Below are 25,068 nucleotides of genomic sequence, written 5' to 3' on the forward strand. Positions count from 1 at the left end.
CACATCTAGAACACCCATTTCTATGTGAATTTGGTCGCGTCTCCCAAAAAGTTACATATTGCAGCTTTAATGTAAAAAATTTATAAGATGTTTTATTTTCACATGACTATAATGGACCTTGATAATGTATAAAATGATTACAATGATATACAATCATTACTGGTAATGCATGTTTGCGGTTTTCTTTTCCTCAAAATGTGGAATAGGTCTGATGTAGACAATGTTATACAAACTCTTGATAATGTATGCAATAATTATGTAATTACTTAGTGAGTAGGTAGTAATGCTTGCTTTATTCTTTCCCCAGAATGATTGAGGAGGGCAGTGAAGGCCGATAATACAGCTTGATCATGTAAATTGTATACAATGATGATGTCATTACATAATGAGAAGGTAACGCGTGCTTATTGCCTGTCCTGTTATTCCCCTCAGAATGATAGAGGAGGGCAGTAAACGAGGCAAAGCCATGGTGGAGAAGAGACAACTCTTCATGGAGATGAGTGAGTAGAGAGAGAAGTCTCCAGAGCCAAACCATTACATTCACACTCTGCTGTGTCTTAGCAAAGCCATACAGCACACACACTCCCTTCCCCATGCAGTGGGTTTTGTGTGTGGTTGAGTTAGAGTTGTTGATTCATCTTTTTTATTTTTATCAGGGGCACAAAACTTTGACGTCATCAGGCTGTCAACCTATAGGACGGCCTGCAAGCTAAGATTTGTGCAGAAGAGATGCAACCGTAAGTACTGCCTGCCTGGCTCGTTTTGTTTCCTCTACTGAAAATGACACTGTGTTACATGTGTTTGTTTCAAATATGGTACACTTGAATGTAATTAATTTATGTTGAAGAAATCGATTCTATTCTAAACCTCTTTCCTCCTCTCCTCTCCTGCTATCCCCCTATCCCAGTTCACTTGGTGGATGTGTGGAACATGATTGAGGCGTTCCGTGACAGCGGTCTGAACACGCTGGACCACAACGCAGAAATCAACGTGTCTAGACTGGAGACTATCCTGTCCTCTATATATTACCAGCTCAATAAGCGTCTGCCCACCACACACCAGATCAACGTAGAGCAGTCCATCGGCCTGCTGCTCAACTTCATGGTGGCCACATACGACAGGTGCAGTAGATTAGACACAGGATATACAGTACATTTGACATAGGATATTAGATATATACATTTGCTTTGAACTGCTTTCTGAAAAGTGCTATACAGTGACATAGGATGTACATATAGTGCATGGATATGTCTATGGTGCAACACCTTATTTACAGAACAATTTAGAATTTAGTGTTAGCGCACAGTTGGACAACACACTCTACCAGGAGACACACTCCACACTGCATCCCCCAGGTGGAAGCAGCAACCGGCTCAAGGGCTGTGCTCTGCCAGGAAGCCTTGATAAGCACATCAGGTGCTTCCAATTAAGGTGATCGTCAGTCAGGGTCCCAGCTTGCAAGCCGTGAGGCTACTGGTTTGTTTGGTGGCCATGAGGCCTTTCGTTTTGGTTTTAAATCTTTACTTTGGGCATGCCTGTTTGTAGTTTTCCTTTCTGTATATATTTATTTTCGTCATCATCTGAACAAATAGCAATCCGCTTGGGCTCGTCGACCCAAAGTAGTCAAGACAGAGCTGACCCTGGACCAAGGTAAGGTCGCTGTCTCCTGGGTACATGCATTCAACACAGTGTCGCATATGCTTACTGTTCACATAAATGCACACAATCATTCAGGTTACAGCGAGGACAGTGTTAAAAGTAGGCTGTCTAATCGGTTCCGTAAACAATATGCAATTAAATTCTGCCTCTGGGGTAACATCTATAAAACTGTAGAACTTTAGTTGAATGTGCCTTTGTGTGCACCCCCCAACCCCCCAATAACTAGGTTATATATAAGGGGTACCAGTACCGTATCGATGTGCAGGGGTACGTGGTAATTGAGGTAGATATGTACATATAACTAGGAATAAAGTGACGAATAGTACAAAGTAGCAGTAGCGTATGTGTTGAGTGTAAATAGTTAGTGCAAAAAGGGTCAATGCAGATAGTCAGGGTAGCTATTTGGTTAACTATTTAACTAACTATTTAGTAGTCTTATTACTTGGGGGTAGAAGCTGTTCAGGGTCTTGTTGGTTCCAGACTTGGTGCATCGGTACTGCTTGCCGTGCGGTAGCAGAGAGAACAGTCTATGACTTGGATGGCTGGAGTCTTTGACAATTTTTAGGGCCTTCCTCTGACACCGCCTGGTATAGATGTCCTGGATGGCAGGGAGCTCAGCCCAGTGATGTACTGGGCCGTATGCACTACCCTCTGTAGCACCTAATGGTTGGATGCCAAGCAGTTGCCATACCAAGTGGTGATACAGCCACTCATGATGCTCTCAATTGTGCAGTTGTATAACTTTTTGAGGATCATGCTAAATCTTTTCAGCCTCCTGAAGGAGAGGAGGCGTTGTCGTGCCCTCTTCACGACTATGTTGGTGATTGGACCATGATAGATCCTTAGTGATGTGGACAACAAGAAACTTGAAACTCTCGACCCGCTCCACTACTGCCCTGTCGATGTGAATGGGGGTGTACTCGGCCCTCAATTTCCTGTATCCACGATCAGCTCCTTTGTCTTGCTGACATTGAGGGAGGGGTTGTTGTCCTGACACGACACTGCCAGGTCTCTGACGACCTCCCTATAGGCTGTCTCATCATCGTCGGTGATCAGGCCTTCCACCGTTGTCGTCGGCAAACTTAATGATGGTGTTGGAGTCGTGCGCGGCCAAGACTGTTTCAAGGACAGCTTTTTTCCATCTACGTAACATTGCAAAAATCAGAAATTTTCTGTCCAAAAATGATGCAGAAAAATTAATCCATGCATTTGTTACTTCTAGGTTAGACTACTGCAATGCTCTACTTTCCGGCTACCCGGATAAAGAACTAAATAAACTTCAGTTAGTGCTAAATACGGCTGCTAGAATCCTGACTAGAACCAAGAAATTTGATCATATTACTCCAGTGCTAGCTTCCCTACACTGGCTTCCTGTTAAGGCAAGGGCTGATTTCAAGGTTTTACTGTTAACCTATAAAGCGTTACATGGGCTTGCTCCTACCTATCTTTCCGAGTTGGTCCTGCCGTACATACCAATACGTACGCTACGGTCACAAGACGCAGGCCTCCTAATTGTCCCTAGAATTTCTAAGCAAACAGCGGGAGGCAGGGCTTTCTCCTATAGATCTCCATTTTTATGGAACAGTCTGCCTACCCATGTGAGAGACGCAGACTCGGTCTCAACCTTTAAGTCTTTACTGAAGACTTATCTCTTCAGTAGGTCATATGATTGAGTGTAGTCTGGCCCAGGAGTGTGAAGGTGAACGGAAAGGCTCTGGAGCAACGAACAGCCCTTGCTGTCTCTGCCAGGCCGGTTCCCCTCTCTCCACTGGGGTTCTCTGCCTCTAACCCTGTTACAGGGGCTGAGTCACTGGCTTGCTGGTGCTCTTTCATGCCGTCCCTAGGAGGGGTGCGTCACTTGAGTGGGTTGAGTTACTGACGTGATCTTCCTGTCTGGGTTGGCGCCCCCCCTTGGTTTGTGCTGTGGTGGAGACCTCTGTGGGCTATACTCGGCCTTGTCTCAGGATTGTAAGTTGGTGGTTGAGGATATCCCTCTAGTGGTGCGGGGGCTGTGCTTTGGCAGAGTGGGTGGGGTTATATCCTTCCTGTTTGGCCCTGTCCGGGGGTTTCTTCGGATGGGGCCACAGTGTCTCCGGACCGCTCCTGTCTCAGCCTCCAGTATTTATGCTGCAGTAGTTTATGTGTCGGGGGGCTGGGGTTAGTTGGTTATACCTGGAGTACTTCTCCTGTCTTATCCAGTGTCCTGTGTGAATTTAAGTATGCTCTCTCTAATTCTCTCGTTCTCACTTTCTCTCTGAGAACCTGAGCCCTAGGACCATACGTCAGGACTACCGGGCATGCTGACACCTTGCTGTCCCCAGTCCGCCTGGCCTTGCTGCTATTCCAGTTTCAACTGTTCTGCCTGCGGTTACGAAACCCCTACCTGTCCCAGACCTGCTGTTTTCAACTCTTAATGATCGGCTATGAAAAGCCAACTGAGAGACCTGAGCCCTAGGACCATACGTCGGGACTACCGGCCGTGGTGACTCCTTGCTGTCCCCAGTCCGCCTGGCCTTGCTGCTATTCCAGTTTCAACTGTTCTGCCTGCGGTTATGGAACCCCTACCTGTCCCAGACCTGCTGTTTTCAACTCTTAATGATCGGCTATGAAAAGCCAACTGAGATTTATTCCTGATTATTATTTGACCATGCTTGTCACTTATGAACATTTTTGAACATCTTGGCATGGTTCTGTTATAACCTCCACCCGGCACAGCCAGAAGAGGACTGGCCACCCCTCATAGCCTGGTTCCTCTCTAGGTTTCTTCCTAGGTTTTGGCCTTTCTAGGGAGTTTTTCCTAGCCACCGTGCTTCTACACCTGCATTACTAGCTGTTTGGGGTTTTAGGCTGGGTTTCTGTACAGCACTTCGAGATATTAGCTGATGTACGAAGGGCTATATAAAATAAAATTGATTGATTGATTGAGTACAGGATGGGTCTAAGCACGCACCCCTGGGGGGCCCCCCATGTTGAGTGTCAGTGTGGTGATGTGTTGTTGCCTACCCTCACCACCTGGGGGCATCCCGTCAGGAAGTCCAGGATCCAGTTGCAGAGGGAGGTGTTCAGTCCAAGGGTCCTTAGCTTAGTGACTGGAGGGAAATATGGTGTTGAACGCTGAGCTGTGGTCAGTGAACAGCATTCTCACTTAGGTGTTCCTTCTGTCCAAGTAGGAAAGGGCAGTGTGGAGTGCAATAGAGATTGCGTCATCTGTGGATCTGTTGGGGCGGTATGCGAATTAGAGTGGGTCCAGGGTTTCTGGGATGATGGTGTTGAGCCATGACCAGCCTCTCAAAGCAATTCATGGCTACAGATGTGAGTGCTATGGGGCGATAGTCATTAAGACAGCTTATGTTGGCACTCTTGGGCACAGGGACTATGGTGGTCTGCTTGAAACATGTAGGTATTACAGACTGGGTCAGGGAGAGGTTGAAAATGTCAGTGAAGACACTTGCCAGCTGGTCAGCGCATGCTCCACCATAATCCGTCTGGCACTGTGGCCTTGTGAATGTTAACCTGTTTAAGGCTCTAGCCTTTAGCTCAGTGGGGATGTTGCCTGTAATCCATGGATCTGGTTGGGATATGTACATACGGTCACTGTGGGGACGAAGTCATCAATGCACTTATTAATGAAGCCGGTGACTGATGTGGTAAACTCCTCAATGCCATCGGATGAGTCTCTGAACATATTCAAGTCTGTGCTAGTGAAACAGTCCTGTAGCTTAGCTTCAGCTTCACCAGACCACCGTATTGAACAGGTACTTCCTGTTTGAGTTGTCCTTATAAGCCGGAATCAGGAGGATAGAGTTATGTTAAAATTTGCCAAGTGGAGGGCGAAGGAGAGCTTTGTATGCGTCTCTGTGTGTGGAGTAAAGGTGATCTAGAATTGTTTCGCCTCTAGAGATCGCGCACCAGCTGTTGTTAACAAAGAGACACACACCACCACCCTCGAACTTACACAACGCTGCTATTCTTTCCTGCTGATGCATTGAAAAACCAACTAGAATATTATCCATGTCCTTGTTCAACCAAGTTTCTGATGAACATAGGATATTACAGTTCTTCAGGTCCCGTTGATAGGATAGTCTCGAACGGAGCTTGTCCAGTTTGTTCCCCAGTGATTGTACAGTTGAAGTTGCTTAGGTTGGAGTCATTAAAACTTGTTTTTCAACCATGCCACAAATTTCTTGTTAAGAAACTATAGTTTTGGCAAGCCGGTTAGGACATCTACTTTGTGCATGACACAAGTAATTTTTCCAACAATTGTTTACAGACAGATTATTTCACTTATAATTAACTGTATCACAATTCCAGTGGGTCAGAAGTTTACTTACACTAAGTTGACTGTGCCTTTAAACAGCTTGGAAATCTTCAAAAAATGATGTCATGGCTTTAGAAGCTTCTGATAGGCTAATTGACATCATTTGAGTCAATTGGAGGTGTACCTGTGGATGTATTTCAAGGCCTACCTTCAAACGTAGTTCCTCTTTGCTTGACATCATGGGATAATCAAAGGAAATCAGCCAAGACCTCAGAAAAAAAATTGTAGACCTCCACAAGTGTGGTTCATCTTTTTGAGCAATTTCTAAATGCCTGAAGGTACCACGTTCATCTGTACAAACAATAGTATGCAAGTAGAAACACCATGGGACCACGCAGCCGTCGTACCGCTCAGGAAGGCGATGCATTCTGTCTCCTAGAGATGAACGTACTTTGGTGCGAAAAGTGCAAATCAATCCCAGAACAACAGCAAAGGACCTTGTGAAGATGCTGGAGGAAACAGGTACAAAAGTATCTATATCCACAATAAAACGAGTCCTATATCGACATAACCTGAAAGGCCGCTCAGCAAGGAAGAAGCCACCGATCCAAAACTGCCATAAAAAAGCCAGACTACGGTTTGCAACTGCACATGGGGACAAAGATCATACTTTTTGGAGAAATGTCCTCTGGTCTGAAGAAACAAAAATAGAACTGTTTGGCCATAATGACCATCGTTATGTTTGGAGGAAAAAGGAGGTTGCTTGCAAGCCGAAGAACACCATCCCAACCGTGAAGAATGGGGGTGGCAGCATCATGCTGTGGGGGTGCTTTGCTGCAGGAGGGACTAGTGCACGTCACAAAATAGATGGCATCATGAGGAAGGAAAATTATGTGGATATATTGAAGCAACATCTCAAGACATCAGTCAGGAAGTTAAAGCTTGGTCGCAAATGGGTCTTCCAAATGGACAATGACTCCAAGCATACTTCCAAAGTTGTGTCAAAATGGCTTAAGGACAACAAAGTCAAGGTATTGGAGTGGCCATCACAAAGCCCTGACCTCAATCCTATAGAAAATTTGTTGGCAGAACTGAAAAAGCGTGTGCGAGCAAGGAGGCCTACAAACATGACTGAAGTTACACCAACTCTGTCAGGAGGAATGGGCCAAAATTCACCCAACTTATTGTGGGAAGCTTGTGGAAGGCTCCCCGAAACGTTTGACCCAAGTTAAATCCAAATACTAATTGAGTGTATGTAAACTTCTGACCCACTGGGAATGTGATGAAAGAAATAAAAGCTGAAATAAATCATTTTCTCTACTATTATTCTGACATTTCACATTGTTAAAATAAAGTGGTGATCCTAACTGACCTAAAACAGGGAATATTTACTAGGATTAAATGTCAGGAATTGTGAAAAACTGAGTTGAAATGTAGTTGGCTAAGGTGTATGTAAACTTCCGACTTCAACTGTACATTTGCCAATAGAACAGATGGTAGAGGGGGTTTATTTACTCTCCGTAGTTTCATCAGTGTGCCCACACATCGGCCTCTATATCACCATCTCTTTCTCTTCCGAGTGTCGGGGATTAGGGCTTGTTCTGTGGTGAGCAGTATGTCCTGCGCCACTGACTCAGTGAAGTAGAAATCTTCAGACAAATCAAGGTTAATGATCGCTGTTCTGATGTCCAGAAGCTCTTTTTTATCATAGGAAACGATGGCGGAAACATTATGAACCCGTAAAATGACCGCTATACATTCCAGGGCTAATCAGTATGCTGAACTGTACTCAAAGCTCTCCCCTTGAAATTATGATTTTGGACCTTCAGACAACATGGTAAAGGTCAAGATGGATTCAGAAGTGCCAATTATTTGTGCTACATTGTGACCAGCATGCTAAAGCAGATAATGGAAAAAAATGAATTTGCTTTGGGAAATATGCTTCACCTTTATCAGAATGATAACAATGTGTGTTTCAATACGTTTGTTACATATTTTCCTAAATTATGTTTTTTGTTTTGTTTTTTTGTTTAGTGAAGGCCACGGGAAACTGACCGTTTTCTCGATGAAGTCTATGTTGGCAACCATGTGTGGAGGGAAAATAGTGGACAAACTACGTTGTAAGTAAATCTCCTTGAATTTAGCCGAAGGGCATAAGTTACAGTTAAAGTAACTTAATAGAAAGTTAATTCTGTTTTGCAGTAGTCACACTTTCATTGCTTAGTTTGCTAATTAGTTTGCATCAGACACAAGGAAGTCCTTTATGAGACCCTTGAATACATGTAGTCTACAGCAGGGTTTCCCAAAGTCGGTCCTGGAGCCTCCAATCAAATCTTGATGATGAGTTGGTTATTTGAATCAGCTGTGTAGTGCTAGGGCAAAAACCAAAACATTCACCCAGGGGGCCCCAGGACCAGTTTTGAGAAACCCTGGTCCACAGTATCTGCTTTTTGATCCTGTCTGCAGTTGCATAAATGATACACACAGGAGCGCTGTTGAGTCAATTACAGCACAAACATCATCGTTGTAATTGGAGTAATTTTATTAGATGGAAATGTCAAGAAGAAGTATCACCCATACCTCATATTCAATAAATTATAGAAATGGCATATACAGTGCCTAGTGAAAGTCTACACACCGCTTTCACAGTCTTCACATTTTGCTGCCTTAAAATTAAATAAAAAATTATTACATTCTATGTCTTGATTGCATATGTCTTCAGACCCCAGAGTTAATAATAATATAATAATAATATGCCATTTAGCAGACGCTTTTATCCAAAGCGACTTAGTCATGTGTGCATACATTTTTACGTATGGGTGGTCCCGGGGATCGAACCCACTACCCTGGCGTTACAAGCGCCATGCTCTACCAATTGAGCTACAGAGGACCACGTACATACTTTGTGGAAGCACCTATGACAGCCATTACAGCTGTGAAACATTTTGAATAGGATTCTACCAATTTTGCACAACTCTTAGGGCAACAAATGTATGTTATGATGAACTTCACAGGGTGGTGAAAGTGCAAGCTTGATAATCCTTTCCAATAAATATTGAGAGTCTTCTTCTGGTGACATGATCATCAATGCTTGGCTGCCATTTGACAAATAAAAATAATCTTGCTATTTTTTTCCATAATAATCTCATCATGTAGGCTATAACCGCCCTGTATTGTGAGATGTCGGCTAGAGCGCATGTGCCAATACCAGAGTTGGCATATACTCATTATAAAACAACAACAAAAAAAGTGAGAAAACCATCAGAGTTGAAAATGCGATGGAAACCCATTTAACTTGTATTTTTAATTTGTATGTGCACTACGTAATCACCTACAGCCTTTTATCCACAACAGGTCAATTTGATGGAAACACATCTCTGGTGGGAAAATGCGCATATTGTTTATATGTGGATTTTAGCCTATTTGCATGAAAATCTGTCGCCAGTTGAATGGTAACATTGCTAGTGTCTCGCTGAAAAATAAAACTCTATCCCAGGGTTAGGTTTTCAAAAGAGTGATGCGGGTTTTCTTTTAACTTTTTACATTGGGCTTGCTCTTTTCATATTTATTTTTATCCTGACAAACTCCCCAGTCCCTGCCTGTGACAAGCATACCCATAACATGATGTTGCACCCACAATACTTGAAGATACAGAGGGTTTCACTCTGTTGTTTTGTTTTATTTGACCCAAACCTGTAGTTTAATTCAGGCCCAAAAGTGAATGTCTTTGCCTTGTTGTCTTGCAGTATTACTTAACGGCCTTGTTGCAAACAGAATGGATGATTTAGATTTGATTTTTTAACACAGACTTCACTTTTGTTCACTTTGTCAAACAGGCCAGTAATGTAGAGTGAATGCAATGTTGTGATCCCTTTGTATTTTCAAGTATTGTGATGGCAGTGTCATGTTATGGGTATGATTCTCGCCCGCAGGGACTGGGGAGTTTGTTAGGATCAAAATATATATGAAGGGAGCAAAGACCAGGTAACAAATTAGAGGAAACCAGCCTCAGTCTTCTGAAAACCCTGGGATAGAGTTGTATTTTTCTGCGGGATATTTACACACATTTTAATGCCAAAGACACACCAGATTACCTTTCCAAGAGGTATCGAGTGTACCTGAATGGTCCATTCTCCGTCCTGACTTAAATATGCTTAAAACATCAGAGACAAGGTTTGAATATTGCTGACCATCATTGATTCCCAACCAGATTGACTGAGCTTGAGCAATTTTGACAAAAATAATGGATATATTTTGCCAGGGGCGCAACCTTCACTGGTGACGGGGGGAACACGTCCCCCCCACATTCTGAAATTGCATTTTTGTCCCCCCCAGTTTTATATAATAATAATATAATATGCCATTTAGCAGACACTTTTATCCAAAGCGACTTAGTCATGTGTGCATACATTTTTACGTATGGGTGGTCCTGGGGATTGAACCCACTACCCTGGCGTTACAAGCGCCATGCTATACCAATTGAGCTACAGAGGACCACATGTATCACATGTATCATTGGAATATGATACAAAAAGAGGCAACGGTGTGCTTTAGGGCCATGCGGACGCCTCCGAGCGGTCGGGTAGGCTGTTTGGAGTGTTTATCTGACTGGATAAAAAATATATATATATATTATGACGCCCCCACGTCTAAATCCAAAGTTGCGCCCCTGTATGTTGCCCTAAGAGCGGATTGTTGGTAGAATCTTATTCAAATTGATTCACAGCTGTAATTGCTGCCAAAGGTGCTTCCACCAAGTATTGACTTTGGGGTGTGAAGACATGCGCAATCAACATCCTCATTTTATATTTCTTAGTAATTTGGAACATTTTGTAAAATCTAATGTAATCCCTTTTTAGATTTAATTTTAAGGCAGCAGAATGTGAAGACTGCAAGTGGTGTGTAGACTTTCACTAGCGGCAGTATAGGGCACTGATGTACTCACCACCACACTTGGTCTCTCTCTTAGATATCTTCTCCCAGATATCTGACTCTAATGGTGTGATGGCCTTTGCTAAGTTTGACCAGTTTCTGAGGGAGGTTCTGAAGCTGCCCACAGCTGTGTTCGAGGGCCCGTCGTTTGGATACACAGAACACTCCGTACGGACATGCTTCCCTCAACAGGTAGGTTGGCCTGGCCAGGAGTGGGTTTCTATCACTGAAATTATATACAACGTGCACTGCTCACACATAATAAACGAGAGAGAGCGTTGGAGTGAGAGAGAGCGTTGGAGTGAGAGAGAGCGTTGGAGTGAGAGAGAGCGTTGGAGTGAGAGAGAGCGTTGGAGTGAGAGAGAGCGTTGGAGTGAGAGAGAGCGTTGGAGTGAGAGAGAGCGTTGGGAGTGAGAGAGAGCGTTGGAGTGAGAGAGAGCGTTGGAGTGAGAGAGAGCGTTGGAGTGAGAGAGAGCGTTGGAGTGAGAGGGAGCGTTGGAGTGAGAGAGGGCGTTGGAGTGAGAGAGGGCGTTGGAGTGAGAGAGGGCGTTGGAGTGAGAGAGGGCGTTGGAGTGAGAGAGAGCGTTGGAGTGAGAGAGAGCGTTGGCGTGAGAGAGGGCGTTGGAGTGAGAGAGAGCGTTGGAGTGAGAGAGAGCGTTGGAGTGAGAGAGGGCGTTGGCGTGAGAGAGAGCGTTGGAGTGAGAGAGGGCGTTGGAGTGAGAGAGAGCGTTGGAGTGAGAGAGAGCGTTGGAGTGAGAGAGAGCGTTGGAGTGAGAGAGGGCGTTGGAGTGAGAGAGGGCGTTGGAGTGAGAGAGGGCGTTGGAGTGAGAGAGGGCGTTGGAGAGAGTGTTGAGAGAGAGAGTTGGAGAGATTTGGAGAGAGTGTTGGGAGAGAGAGTTGGAGAGATTTGGAGAGAGAGAGTTGGAGAGATTTGGAGAGAGTGTTGGAGTGAGAGAGGGCGTTGGAGTGAGAGAGGGCGTTGGAGTGAGAGAGGGCGTTGGCGTGAGAGAGAGCGTTGGAGTGAGAGGGCGTTGGAGTGAGAGGGCGTTGGAGTGAGAGAGGGCGTTGGAGTGAGAGAGGGCGTTGGAGTGAGAGAGGGCGTTGGAGTGAGAGAGGGCGTTGGAGTGAGAGAGGGCGTTGGAGTGAGAGAGGGCGTTGGAGTGAGAGAGGGCGTTGGAGTGAGAGAGGGCGTTGGCGTGAGAGAGGGCGTTGGCGTGAGAGAGGGCGTTGGCGTGAGAGAGGGCGTTGGCGTGAGAGAGGGCGTTGGCGTGAGAGAGGGCGTTGGAGTGAGAGAGGGCGTTGGAGTGAGAGAGGGCGTTGGAGTGAGAGAGGGCGTTGGAGTGAGAGAGGGCGTTGGAGTGAGAGAGGGTGTTGGAGTGAGAGAGGGCGTTGGCGTGAGAGAGGGCGTTGGCGTGAGAGAGGGCGTTGGCGTGAGAGAGGGCGTTGGCGTGAGAGAGAGCGTTGGAGTGAGAGAGGGCGTTGGAGTGAGAGATGGCGTTGGAGTGAGAGAGGGCGTTGGAGAGAGTGTTGAGAGTTGGAGAGATTTGGAGAGAGAGAGTTGGAGAGATTTGGAGAGAGTGTTGGGAGAGCGAGAGGGCGTTGGAGTGAGAGAGGGCGTTGGAGTGAGAGAGGGCGTTGGAGTGAGAGAGGGCGTTGGAGTGAGATAGGGCGTTGGAGTGAGAGAGGGCGTTGGAGTGAGAGAGGGCGTTGGAGTGAGAGAGGGCGTTGGAGTGAGAGAGGGCGTTGGAGTGAGAGTTGAGAGAGAGAGTTGGAGAGATTTGGAGAGAGAGAGTTGGAGAGATTTGGAGAGAGTGTTGGGAGAGAGAGAGAGAGAGTTGGAGAGAGAGATTTGGAGAGAGTGTTGGAGAGAGAGAGTTGGAGAGATTTGGAGAGAGTGTTGGAGAGAGAGAGTTGGAGAGATTTGGAGAGAAAGAGTTGGAGAGAGTGTTGGGAGAGAGAGAGAGTTGGAGAGAGAGTTGAAGAGAGAGAGATTAACAGAGGATGTACCTACCAGGTGGTCCAGGTTAGCACAAGTGTGATTGACAGCCTGGTTGGGTGCTAGAACCTTGTAAATATAGTCCACAAAAATAGAAAAATGTATGGACAGCATTATAAAAGGTTATCCTCAATAAGCAGGGCAAGTTAATCTATTATTGAAGATGACCTTTTGCAGTGCTGTCAATTTCATTCACTATGTGATGTGTCCTAAATGGCACCCTATTCCCTATACACTGCACTACTTTTGACCAGAGCCCAATGGGCCCTGGTCAAAAGCAGTGTACTACATAGGGAATAGGGTCCCATTTGGGACGTACGCATGGAGTCAATGCCAGCATCATTACTACTTGCATTCTGTCTGACAACGTCTTGCTGCTCTGCTGTCTGTCAATTAACCTTATCCACATCTGTTTGTATCTGTTTGTTGAATTATTTTAATTGTCCCGCTCTGTGCCTCTGTGTCAATGAATGCATTGTGGTGTGGTATCTCTGTATAACTGAATGCATCTTGGTGTGTTTGTATCTAGAAGAAGATCTTGCTGAACACGTTTTTGGACATTTTGATGGCAGATCCTCCCCCTCAGTGCCTCGTGTGGCTACCTCTCATGCACCGACTCGCTAATGTTGAAAATGGTAACGTTTCCCTGTTATTAGTTTTCTTCTAGGCTCTATTTTCACAGTGAATTTGCCTCCAAACTCCAGTAATTGTCATTCTAATCTATCTAAGCATTTCTATTGACAAATGTGGTAACACTTTTACCTGTAGGTATAATGCTATTATAAGCATATATGTGCTTTTATAATGCCTTATAATAAATCTTATAATATGTTATGTCTCACTGTATCAACATTTCAACTGACAACATCAGTGACCTATGAACCATTTCTCTGTTGTTTCCTTCTAGTCTTCCATCCCGTGGAATGTTCCTATTGCCGGAGTGAAAGTATGATGGGATTCCGTTACCGGTGCCAACAGTGCCATGGCTACCAACTCTGTCAGAGCTGCTTCTGGCGTGGCCATGCCAATGGTCCCCATAGCAACCAGCATCAAATGAAGGAGCACTCCTCTTGGGTAGGCACAGCAACCACAAAGGCTCTATCTCAATTGGTTTTTAAAATCCCTCTCCTCGTCTCCTCCCCTTCATCTGCACTGATTGGAAAAAGACTTGACAGTAGGGCTGTGACGATCCCAGTATCACAATATTTTTTCCATGGCAAGAATGAAAACACGAAGCAGGCCAAACTATTTGGTCCTTTAAAAACCTGCTGTATGTAAAATATTGTGTACTATAGCTTAGAAAATAAATAAATAGGACTCTGGATGACAACATAATGATGAAGAAGTTAAATCCGCTTTGTGTTTTGTTTCTTTGCCACGATACAAATGGCTATCGCGATACTGGTATAGTCCCGGCCCTACTTGACAGGTGAAAATAGTAAGGTGGAAGCACATCATTAGGCTGGCTTTTCACCTGGTCAGTTCTTTCAGATCACTACAAGAAAGGAGGGGAGCGGAGGAGAAGAGGAGATTACAGATTTTTAAGACAATTGAGAAAGAGCCCATGTCTCACAATCACACTCATACACACCAAAGATAAGTTATAATCGTTTCATCTTAACGAATACCAAGATTCATCATTCCTTTGTGCTCGGACAATCCAATAGCTACCTGCATGCATTATGTTTCAAGTTTCAAAGTTTATTCACCATGTGCACAGGATACAGGATACAACAGGTGTAAACAGTACACGTTACATAGCAGAGCATTGGGCTTGTTTCCACATGAACAAACCTTTTTTTAAATATTCTGGAAGGGAGTTTATGGGTTTTTACTAATTTCAGCTAATTAAATTGAATTTCCAATGCTATGCCAATTCCACCATTTTCCCAATTCTCAATCAGTGTGATGTAAATTCAAGCTGGGGAAATGATTTGCGCTGGTTCCAAATCCAATACTGAACTCTCTGTGTGCCCGCGATAAGGATGGTGATGATTATTTATTTTTTAGGGCATCGTGACTGGAATGAAATGTCTGAGCATATTTGGAAGTAGAAAAAGGGCTTGGTAATTGTCAGACAAAAAATCTATGACAAAGCAAAGTGAACTATGTATTTGGTCCCATTTTGCATGAACCAATCTTGTCATTCTTCAAATCAAATGTTATTGGTCACATACACATATTTAGCAGATGTTATTGCGTGTGTAGCGAAATGCTTGTGTTCCTAGCTCTAACAGTGCAGTAGTATCTAACAATTCACAATAATACACACATCTCAAAGTAAAATAATGGAATTAAGAAATATATAAATATTAGGACCAGCAATGTCGGAGTGGCATTGACTAGAATACAGAATATACATATGAAATTAGTAAAACAGTATGTAAACATTATTAAAGTTACCAGTGTTCCATGTTTATGTACACAGTGCAGCAACCTCTAAGTTGCAGGGTTGAGTAACCGGGTGGTAGCCGGCTAGTGACAGTGACTAAGTTAAGGGTAGGGTACTGGGTGGAGGCCGGCTAGTGATGGCTATTTAACAGTCCGATGGCCTTGAGATAGAAGCTATTTTCCAGTCTCTCGGTCCCAGCTTTGATGCATCTGTACTGACCTTGCCTTCTGGATGATAGCGGGGTGAACAGGCCGTGGCTCAGGTGGTTGATGTCCTTGATTATCATTTTTGGCTTTCCTGTGACATTGAGTGCTGTAGGTGCCCTTGAGGGCAGGCAGTGTGTTCCCGGTGATGCGTTGGGCAGACCGCACCACCCTCTGGAGAGCCCTGTGGTTGCGGGCGGTGCAGTTGTCATACCAGGTGGTGATGCAGCCCGACAAGATGCTCTCAATGGTGCATCTGTAAAAGTTTGTTGGTCTTAGGGGCCAAGCCAAATTTCTTCAGCCTCCTGAGGTTGAAGAGGCGCTGTTGCGCCTTCTTCACCACACTGTCTGTGTGGGTGGACCATGAAGTAAGATGGCTCCGACAGACATGGAAGCTCTGCTTCTAGCTCTTAAGTAACTTTGCAGTATCCTTTTTTATTTTTTTTATTTTTTACATTATTTGCCCAGAACGTTTGTGTGATTACATACAGCCGGAAATAACTTTTGGATATCAGAACGGCGGTAACTCACCAGCATTCCGACCAGAAATACAACTTTCCCGAATTGGATCCTTTCTTCTTACCCCCCAAGGTAATTGATCTTATCCCAGAGGCTGCTCCAAGATGCCACCGGCAGAGAAGAGATATTAGGAGCAGACTTCTAGTCCGACTCAGGAGGCATGCACATCATCCACTGCTTCCGAGTATATTACTCCCTAATGTTCAGTCCCTGGACAATAAAGTAGACGAGCTCAGGGCGAGGATCTCCTTCCAGAGAGACTTCAGGGACTGTAACATACTCTGTTTTACGGAATCATGGCTCTCTAAGGCTATACTGTCCCCGTCCATATAGCCAGCTGGATTCTCAGTACATCGCACGGACAGGAATATAGAACTCTCCGGGAAGAAGAAAGGCAGAGGTGTATGTTTCATGATTAACTACTCATGGTGTGATTGTGATAACGTACAGGAACTCAAGTACTTCTGTTCACCTGACCTAGAATACCTCACAATCAAATGCCGACCGTATTACCTCCCAAGAGAATTCTGTTCGGTTATAGTCACAGCTGTGTACACTGTGTGCACAATTATTAGGCAAGTCAGTATTTTGACCATATCATCATTATTATGCATATTTCCCAACTCCAAGCTGTATGAACTGGAATACTCATTTAAGCATATCAGGTGATGTGTATTTGTGTAATGAGGGAGGGTGTGGCCTAAGGAGATCAACACCCTATATCAAGGTGTGTATAATTATTAGGCAGCTTCTTTTCCTCAGGCAAAATGGGCCAAAAAATAGATTTAACTGACTCTGAAAAGTCAAAAATTGTAAAAAGTATTTGAGAGGAATGCAGCGCTCTTGAAATTGCTAAGATATTGGGGCGTGATCACAGAACCATCAAACATTTTGTTGCAAATAGTCAACAGGGTCGCAAGAACCGTGTTGAGAAAAAAAGATGCAAATTAACTGCCAAAGATTTGAGAAGAATCAAATATGAAGCTACAGTGAGGGGAAAAAAGTATTTGATCTCCTGCTGATTTTGTACGTTTGTCCTGGAGTGGCCTAGCCAGTCTCCAGACCTTAATCCCATAGAAAATCTGTGGAGGGAGCTGAAGGTTCGAGTTGCCAAACGTCAGCCTCGAAATCTTAATGACTTGGAGAAGATCTGTAAAGAGGAGTGGGACAAAATCCCTCCTGAGATGTGTGCAAACCTGGTGGCCAACTACAAGAAACGTCTGACCTCTGTGATTGCCAACAAGGGTTTTGCCACCAAGTACTAAGTCATGTTTTGCAGAGGGGTCAAATACTTATTTCCCTCATTAAAATGGAAATCAATTTAAAACATTTTTGAGATGCGTTTTTCTGGATTTTGTTGTTGTTATTCTGTCTCTCACTGTTCAAATAAACCTACCATTAAAATTATAGACTGATCATGTCTTTGTCAGTGGGCAAACGTACAAAATCAGCAGGGGATCAAATACTTTTTTCCCTCACTGTAGCAGGAACCCATTAACCTCCAGTGCTGTCATATTCCAGAACTGCAACCTACCTGGAGTGCCCAGAAGTACAAGGTGTTCAGTGCTCAGAGACATGGCCAAGGTAAGGAAGGCTGAAACCCGACTGAACAAGACACATAAGTTGAAACGTCAAGACTGGGCCAAAAATATCTATGGAGTGATGAGATGAAGAGTGACTCTTGACGGACCAGATGGATGGGCCCGTGGCTGGATCAGTAACGGGCACGGAGCTCCACTTCGACTCAGACGCCAGCAAGGTGGAGGTGGGGTACTGGAATGGGCTGGTATTATTAAAGATGAGCTAGTTTGACCTTTTCGGGTTGAAGATATATTATTATTATTATGGACTCAAACTCAACTCCCAAACCTACTGCCAGTTTTTAGAAGACACTTTCTTCAAGCAGTGGTACAGGAAAAAGTCTGCATCTTTCAAGAAGACCATGATTTTTATGCAGGACAATGCTCCATCGCATGCATCGAAGTACTCCACTGCGTGGCTAGCCAGTAAAGGCCTTAAAGATGAAAGAATAATGACATGGCCCCCTTCCTCACCTGACCTAAACCCTATTGAGAACTTGTGGTCCCTTCTTAAACGGTCGATTTACGGTGAAGGAAAACAGTACATCTCTCTGACCAGTGTCTGGGAGGCTGTGGTCACTGCTGCAGAAAAAGTTGATTGTCAACAGATCAAGAAACTGACAGACTCCATGGATGGAAGGCTTATGACTGTTATTGAAAAGAAGGTTGGCTATATTGGTCACAGATTTTTTTTTTAATGTTCATTTGTAAATTATGAGTTATTTGTTTATTATTCTCACTAACAGATGAAAATAAAATTAGTGAGATGGTGAACTTTTCGTTTTTCATTTAGTTGCATAATAATTCTGCACACTAATAGTTGCCCAATAATTGTGCACACATAGATATTCTCCAAAGAAAGCCAAAATCTCACTTTTACTTTCTAAAATTTTACATTTACATTTTAGTCATTTAGCAGACGCTCTTATCCAGAGCGACTTACAGGAGCAATTAGGGTTAAGTGCCTTGCTCAAGGGCACATTTACGTCATTTAGCAGACGCTCTTATCCAGAGCGACTCACAAATTGGTGCATTCACCCTATAGCCAGTGGGATAACCACTTTACAATTTTTTTTGGGGGGGGGGGGTAGAAGGATTACTTTATCCTATCCCAGGTATTCCTTAAAGAGGTGGGGTTTCAAATGTCTCCGGAAGGTGGTGAGTGACTCCGCTGTCCTGGCGTTGTGAGGGAGCTTGTTCCACCATTGGGGTGCCAGAGCAGCGAACAGTTTTGACTGGGCTGAGCGGGAACTATGCTTCCGCAGAGGAAGGGGAGCCAGCAGGCCAGAGGTGGATGAACGCAATGCCCTCGTTTGGGTGTAGGGACTGATCAGAGCCCGAAGGTACAGAGGTGCCGTTCCCCTCACTGCTCCATAGGCAAGCACCATGGTCTTGTAACGGATGCGAGCTTCAACTGGAAGCCAGTGGAGTGTGCGGAGGAGGGGGGTGACGTGAGAGAACTTGGGAAGGTTGAACACCAGATGGGCTGCGGCGTTCTGGATGAGTTGTAGGGGTTTAATGGCACAGGCAGGGAGGCCAGCCAACAGCGAGTTGCAGTAATCCAGACGGGAGATGACAAGTGCCTGGATTAGGACCTGTGCCGCTTCCTGTGTAAGGCAGGGTCGTACTCTCCGAATGTTGTAGAGCATGAACCTGCAGGAGCGGGTCACCGCCTTGATGTTAGCGGAGAACGACAGGGTGTTGTCCAGGGTCACGCCAAGGCTCTTCGCACTCTGGGAGGAGGACACAACGGAGTTGTCAACCGTGATGGCGAGATCATGGAACGGGCAGTCCTTCCCCGGGAGGAAGAGCAGCTCCGTCTTGCCAGGGTTCAGCTTGAGGTGGTGATCCGTCATCCATACTGATATGTCTGCCAGACATGCAGAGATGCGATTCGCCACCTGGTTATCAGAAGGGGGAAAGGAGAAGATTAGTTGTGTATCGTCAGCGTAGCAATGATAGGAGAGGCCATGTGAGGATATGACAGAGCCAAGTGACTTGGTGTATAGGGAGAAAAGGAGAGGGCCTAGAACTGAACCCTGGGGGACACCAGTGGTGAGAGCACGTGGTGCGGAGACAGCTTCTCGCCACGCCACTTGGTAGGAGCGACCGGTCAGGTAGGACGCAATCCAGGAGTGAGCCGCGCCGGAGATGCCCAGCTCGGAGAGGGTGGAGAGGAGGATCTGATGGTTCACAGTATCAAAGGCAGCAGACAGGTCTAGAAGGACAAGAGCAGAGGAGAGAGAGTTAGCTTTAGCAGTGCGGAGAGCCTCCGTGACACAGAGAAGAGCAGTCTCAGTTGAATGACCAGTCCTGAAACCTGACTGGTTTGGATCAAGAAGGTAATTCTGAGAGAGATAGCAAGAGAGTTGGCTAAAGACGGCACGCTCAATAGTTTTGGAAAGAAAAGAAAGAAGGGATACTGGTCAGTAGTTGTTGACATCAGTGGGATCGAGTGTTGGTTTTTTGAGAAGGGGAGCAACTCTCGCTCTCTTGAAGACGGAAGGGACATGGCCAGCGGTCAAGGATGAGTTGATCAGCGAGGTGAGGTAGGGGAGAAGGTCACCGGAGATGGTCTGGAGAAGAGAGGAGGGGATGGGGTCAAGCGGGCAGGTTGTTGGGCGGCCTGCAGTCACAAGTCGCAGGATTTTATCTGGAGAGAGAGGGGAGAAAGAAGTCAAAGCATAGGGTAGGGCAGTGTGAGTAGGACCAGCAGTGTCATTAGACTTAACAAACGAGGATCGGATGTCGTCAACCTTCTTTTCAAAGTGGTTGACGAAGTCATCCACAGAGAGAGAGGGGGGGGGGGGGGGGGGATTCAGGAGGGAGGAAAATGTGGCAAAGAGCTTCCTAGGGTTAGAGGCAGATGCTTGGAATTTAGAGTGGTAGAAAGTGGCCTTAGCAGCAGAAACAGATGAAGAAAATGTAGAGAGGAGGGAGTGAAAAGATGCCAGGTCGGCAGGGAGTTTAGTTTTCTTCCATTTCCGCTCCGCTGCCCGGAGCTCTGTTCTGTGAGCTCGCAATGAGTCATCAAGCCACGGAGCTGGAGGGGAGGACCGAGCCGGCCGGGAGGATAGGGGACACAGAGAGTCAAAGGATGCAGAAAGGGAGGAGAGGAGGGTTGAGGAGGCAGAATCAGGAGATTGGAGGGAGAAGGATTGAGCAGAGGGAAGAGATGATAGGATGGAAGAGGAGAGAGTAGTGGGAGAGAGAAAGCGAAGGTTGCGGCGGCGCATTACCATCTGTGTAGGGGCAGAGTGAGTAGTGTTGGAGGAGAGCGAGAGAGAAAAGGAAACAAAGTAGTGGTCGGAGACATGGAGGGGAGTTGCAGTGAGATTAGTAGAAGAGCAGCATCTAGTAAAGATGAGGTCAAGCGTATTGCCTGCCTTGTGAGTAGGGGGGGACGGTGAGAGGGTGAGGTCAAAAGAGGAGAGGAGTGGAAAGAAGGAGGCAGAGAGAAATGAGTCAAATGTGGACATAGGGAGGTTGAAATCCCCCAAAACTGTGAGGGGTGAGCCATCCTCAGGAAAGGAACTTATCAAGGCGTCAAGCTCATTGATGAACTCTCCAAGGGAACCTGGAGGGCGATAGATGACAAGGATATTAAGCTTAAATGGGCTAGTGACTGTGACAGCATGGAATTCAAATGAGGAGATAGACAGGTGGGTTAGGGGAAAAATTGAGAATGTCCACTTGGGAGAGATGAGGATTCCTGTGCCACCACCCCTCTGACCAGATGCTCTCGGGGTATGCGAGAACACATGGTCAGACGAGGAGAGAGCAGTAGGAGTAGCAGTGTTTTCAGTGGTAATCCATGTTTCCGTCAGCGCCAGGAAGTCGAGGGACTGGAGGTTAGCATAGGCTGGGATGAAGTCAGCTTTGTTGGCAGCAGAACGGCAGTTCCAGAGGCTGCCTGAGACCTGGAACTCCAGGTGTGGGGTGCGTGCAGGGACCACCAGGTTAGAGAGGCAGCAGCCACGCGGTGTGAGGCGTTTGTGTAGCCTGTGCAGAGAGGAGAGAACAGGGATAGGCAGAGGCATAGTTGACAGGCTGTAGCAAATGGCTACAATAATGCAGAGGAGATCGGAATGAAATGAACTAAACATCTGGAAGAAGAGAGAGCAGGGCCTCCCTCACCAAAACTTCCACCTCAGAAACTATAATTGTTTCACTGAACCACCCGAACAAAAACTCTCCCAACTTCCACCTTTAGAAATCAGAATTGTTGTGAACCACAGCGGTTCAATGTTTAAAGGAGTAGACTCAACCCACTTTATTCAGCTAGCTAACTATGACACCATAGCTAACTAGCATGCTAGCATCCAATAACACACAGTTTAGCACCAACACTTGGTCACAACAAACCACCAATAGTGTGTTAACACACTAAGCAGATAATTCGTGTCCGTGTCTAGTTCCTTTCATAACGCAGCAATAATTAAACGTTGGCTAGCTTAGCACAAATATATTGTATTTAGCTGCCACAGTACAGCACACAATGGCTACTGTGTTGACTCTGTTCGAAAAACGGCTAGCTAGCTAGCTTCGTGCTACACCGAAGACAATGCCAACCTACAGTAACTACCCACAACAGCCCACGATGCCTAACTATGACGCCATAGCTAACTAGCATGCTAGCATCCAATAACACACAGTTTAGCACCAATACTTGGTTACAACAAACTACCAATAGTGTGTTAACACACTAAACAGATAATTCGTGTCCGTGTCTAGTTCCTTTCATAACGCAGCAAAAATTAAACGTTGGCTAGCTAGCACATTAACATTGGAAACAACTCTCCACCGTTGTTAAACGTTACCAGTAGCTACCCGCTAGCTAGCTAGCCTCGTGCTTTCTCCGGGCTCCGCCGTAAACAATACTTACCTACAATAATTACCTACGGAAACCTACAATAACTACCTAAATAAACTACCTACAATACCTAACTACAACTACCTACCTACGATCAAATGCATGGTTTAAGCTTTACTCAACACCATATAAGAAGCCAAGCTTACCTCAAGCTTACCTCCTGCTAGAGAAAACACAACCTCTCCCGACCACTGCTCCCGGACGAATATTCAGGTTTGAGGTTTATTAACATGTTGGATTGACTGAGAGCACTGTAGTTGTTCAATAATAAAATGAATCCTCAAACATACAACTTGCCTAATAATTGGGCACACAGTGTATATTCCCCCTCAAGCCGATACCACAACGGCCCTTCTTTGTGCACTACACAATATAACTGGATATTTTAAAGAATTTTAAGGTCAATTACTATACATCTCTTTACACTACTTCTATAAGCAATTCCCACATAACAGACAGCGTTGGGGTCAATTCCATTTCATTTTAATCAATTCGGTAAGTAAACTGGAATTTCAGTTAGTGAATGTAATGTCCACCATCTTGTTTCTGCCTCTCTCACAGAAGTCTCCGGCTAAAAAGCTGAGCCACGCCATCAGTAAGTCTCTGGGCTGTGTCCCCATTGGAGAGCCACCTCACCCAATGTTCCCTGAGCAGTCAGAGAAACCGCAGGACAGCATGGCCCACACTGTGTAAGTATTCTGGATACTTCTACCACCACTGGACACAGATTAAGCCTAGTCCTAGACTAAAGAGCATTTTCAATGGAGATTCTCCATTGAAAGTCTGTGTCCATGAAACCGGCCCTGTATGTCTATCTTCCCAAAGAGTGTCCCATCTGTCTCTGTCCTTTTCCCTTCAAGTGCTGCACTGTAAGGGTTCTAAACTCCTTATGATACAACCATTGGCTCGCTGTCAATTGATGGTAGTCTGGCTGACGCGTCCCACGTGACTCACAGCGTAGGGAGAGCGGACTTCGAAAGTTAGGTGTTCGGCAGTCTAAATTGATGGTGCATTGTCAATCATTTCTCACTAAGATGGAAGGACCATGATTATTTAGTTATACAGTACATCTGGGACGTGTGAGAAAGCTGATGTGTTGTGTAGGTTCAGGTTGGTTTACTGAGAGGACGGTGCTTTCATAGAAATAGAATGCTATATTATATTCCAAGTAATTCTATTATATTCTAAGAAATTGTAGGCGCTTTGAACAGCATCTTGGGCCCCTTCACTCCACTGTGTGTTATGTCATGAAGCTGGAGCTTTGGTATAAATCTAAGGCTCTGGCTGGGAGGCTCTTTCTTGAAAGTCATTACAGAAACTGTTGTATATCTTACTGGCTGTTGCATACCTTCAGTCTAATTTACATTTCAGAAAATGTCATATTTTTCAGAATAATATGTACTGTGTGTTCCGTAGTCCATTTCACATTTTTATTACCAACATACAGTATATTTGATGGGCACTTCCTTGAAAATATTGATTAAAAATTTTAAAAATACGGGTTAAAGATTGTTCTGGTTTAGATGTTGTTGACTTACCCTTTCCCCGTGTTGATGTCTTCTCTAGTATGCTGATCTTTCAAGTCAAATAAGCTGCAAATTAGTTTTTTGTCAATTACATCCCTTATTACTTTGATACCATTGCGCTGCACCACCATCCGCCTACAAGTCAGATTAATCTCTTTCTCTATCTGGTTTACTAGTTATTTTAAGACCCGGGCTGAATGTCAGTGAGTACTGACATTCAGAGCCATCAGAGGAAAAAGTAGTAATCAGAAAAATGCCAAGAGGAAACATGCTGCGTGTGGAAGTATGTGTGCTGTGCATGGTTTCCTGCTTTACTGCCTAAGAAATACTGCATCTCCAGACTCTGAATCACTCCTGGGTCCGCGTCTCAGAGTAGGAGTGCTGATCTGGGATCAGGTCCCCTCTCTTATTCATTATGAGTTAAAAGGCTAAACTGATCCTAGATCAGTACTCCTACTGAGACCCTGTAGGGTAGTTCTGCAGGCCTCTCTCTCCAACTGCTTAAGGGAGATCAGACTTATTAATGGTCTAAAGAGCTTTAAAAATGATTTATAGTATAAATTATCATTAACTTCTAAACACCAGAGTGCATGCATATATCAGATATATATGGCTCTCTAGTGTATTCACTGCATTTCACAGAAATGTTGCATTTGATGATGAATTTAGCAGATAGAACGAAGCCACATAGTGTAAAAATAAACTAGTATGGAGTCCCACATCTAGCCTGGTCCCACATCTATTTGTGCTTTCTTGCATACTCCTATGGTTGTTGTTTGGCATGACAGATAAACAGATCTGGGACCAGGCTACTGTTATTGTGCCTCTTTGTTGCTGTTGGGGAGTCAAAGTAGAAACTGACGCAGTATGAGGGTTATTCACAGAGCTCCTCCCTCCATAACTCCCTTGAATGATGTTGAAAACGATTTTCTGGGTTTCACCAAACCAAACACTATTTCTATCAAAATGTGCTGACAGCAGGGAATGAGTTGAGCAACGAGTCCAAGTACAGTATTATGGATGATAATGAAGTATGATGAGGGGCTGAAAAGTAATAATCTGTAAAACCTAAGCATTGAATAAAACTCATAAAATAATTGTTCTCTCTTTGCCATATCTGCTCTGACCAG

General features: G+C 44.9%; 1 protein-coding gene across 5 annotated transcripts in view; it reads left to right on the plus strand.

Moving 5' to 3' along the window:
* Window positions 1–433: 433 nt before the first annotated feature.
* dtnbb (dystrobrevin, beta b) overlaps window positions 434–25,068 on the plus strand; it is a gene marked incomplete at both ends in the record, with an annotated part of 51,309 nt that continues 26,674 nt past the window's right edge. For all 5 annotated transcript variants that reach the window (XM_084181684.1, XM_084181685.1, XM_084181687.1 and 2 more), the window contains 8 exons: window positions 434–500; window positions 657–737; window positions 908–1,121; window positions 7,952–8,037; window positions 10,887–11,041; window positions 13,375–13,480; window positions 13,753–13,919; window positions 22,974–23,101. In XM_084181684.1, coding sequence (XP_084037810.1) covers window positions 434–500; window positions 657–737; window positions 908–1,121; window positions 7,952–8,037; window positions 10,887–11,041; window positions 13,375–13,480; window positions 13,753–13,919; window positions 22,974–23,101 — 1,004 coding nt within the window. The remainder of the gene's footprint in view (window positions 501–656; window positions 738–907; window positions 1,122–7,951; window positions 8,038–10,886; window positions 11,042–13,374; window positions 13,481–13,752; window positions 13,920–22,973; window positions 23,102–25,068) is intronic.

This window comes from Coregonus lavaretus (genome assembly GCF_964263955.1).
Source record: "Coregonus lavaretus genome assembly, chromosome: 18".
NCBI classification, from domain to species: domain Eukaryota; kingdom Metazoa; phylum Chordata; class Actinopteri; order Salmoniformes; family Salmonidae; genus Coregonus; species Coregonus lavaretus.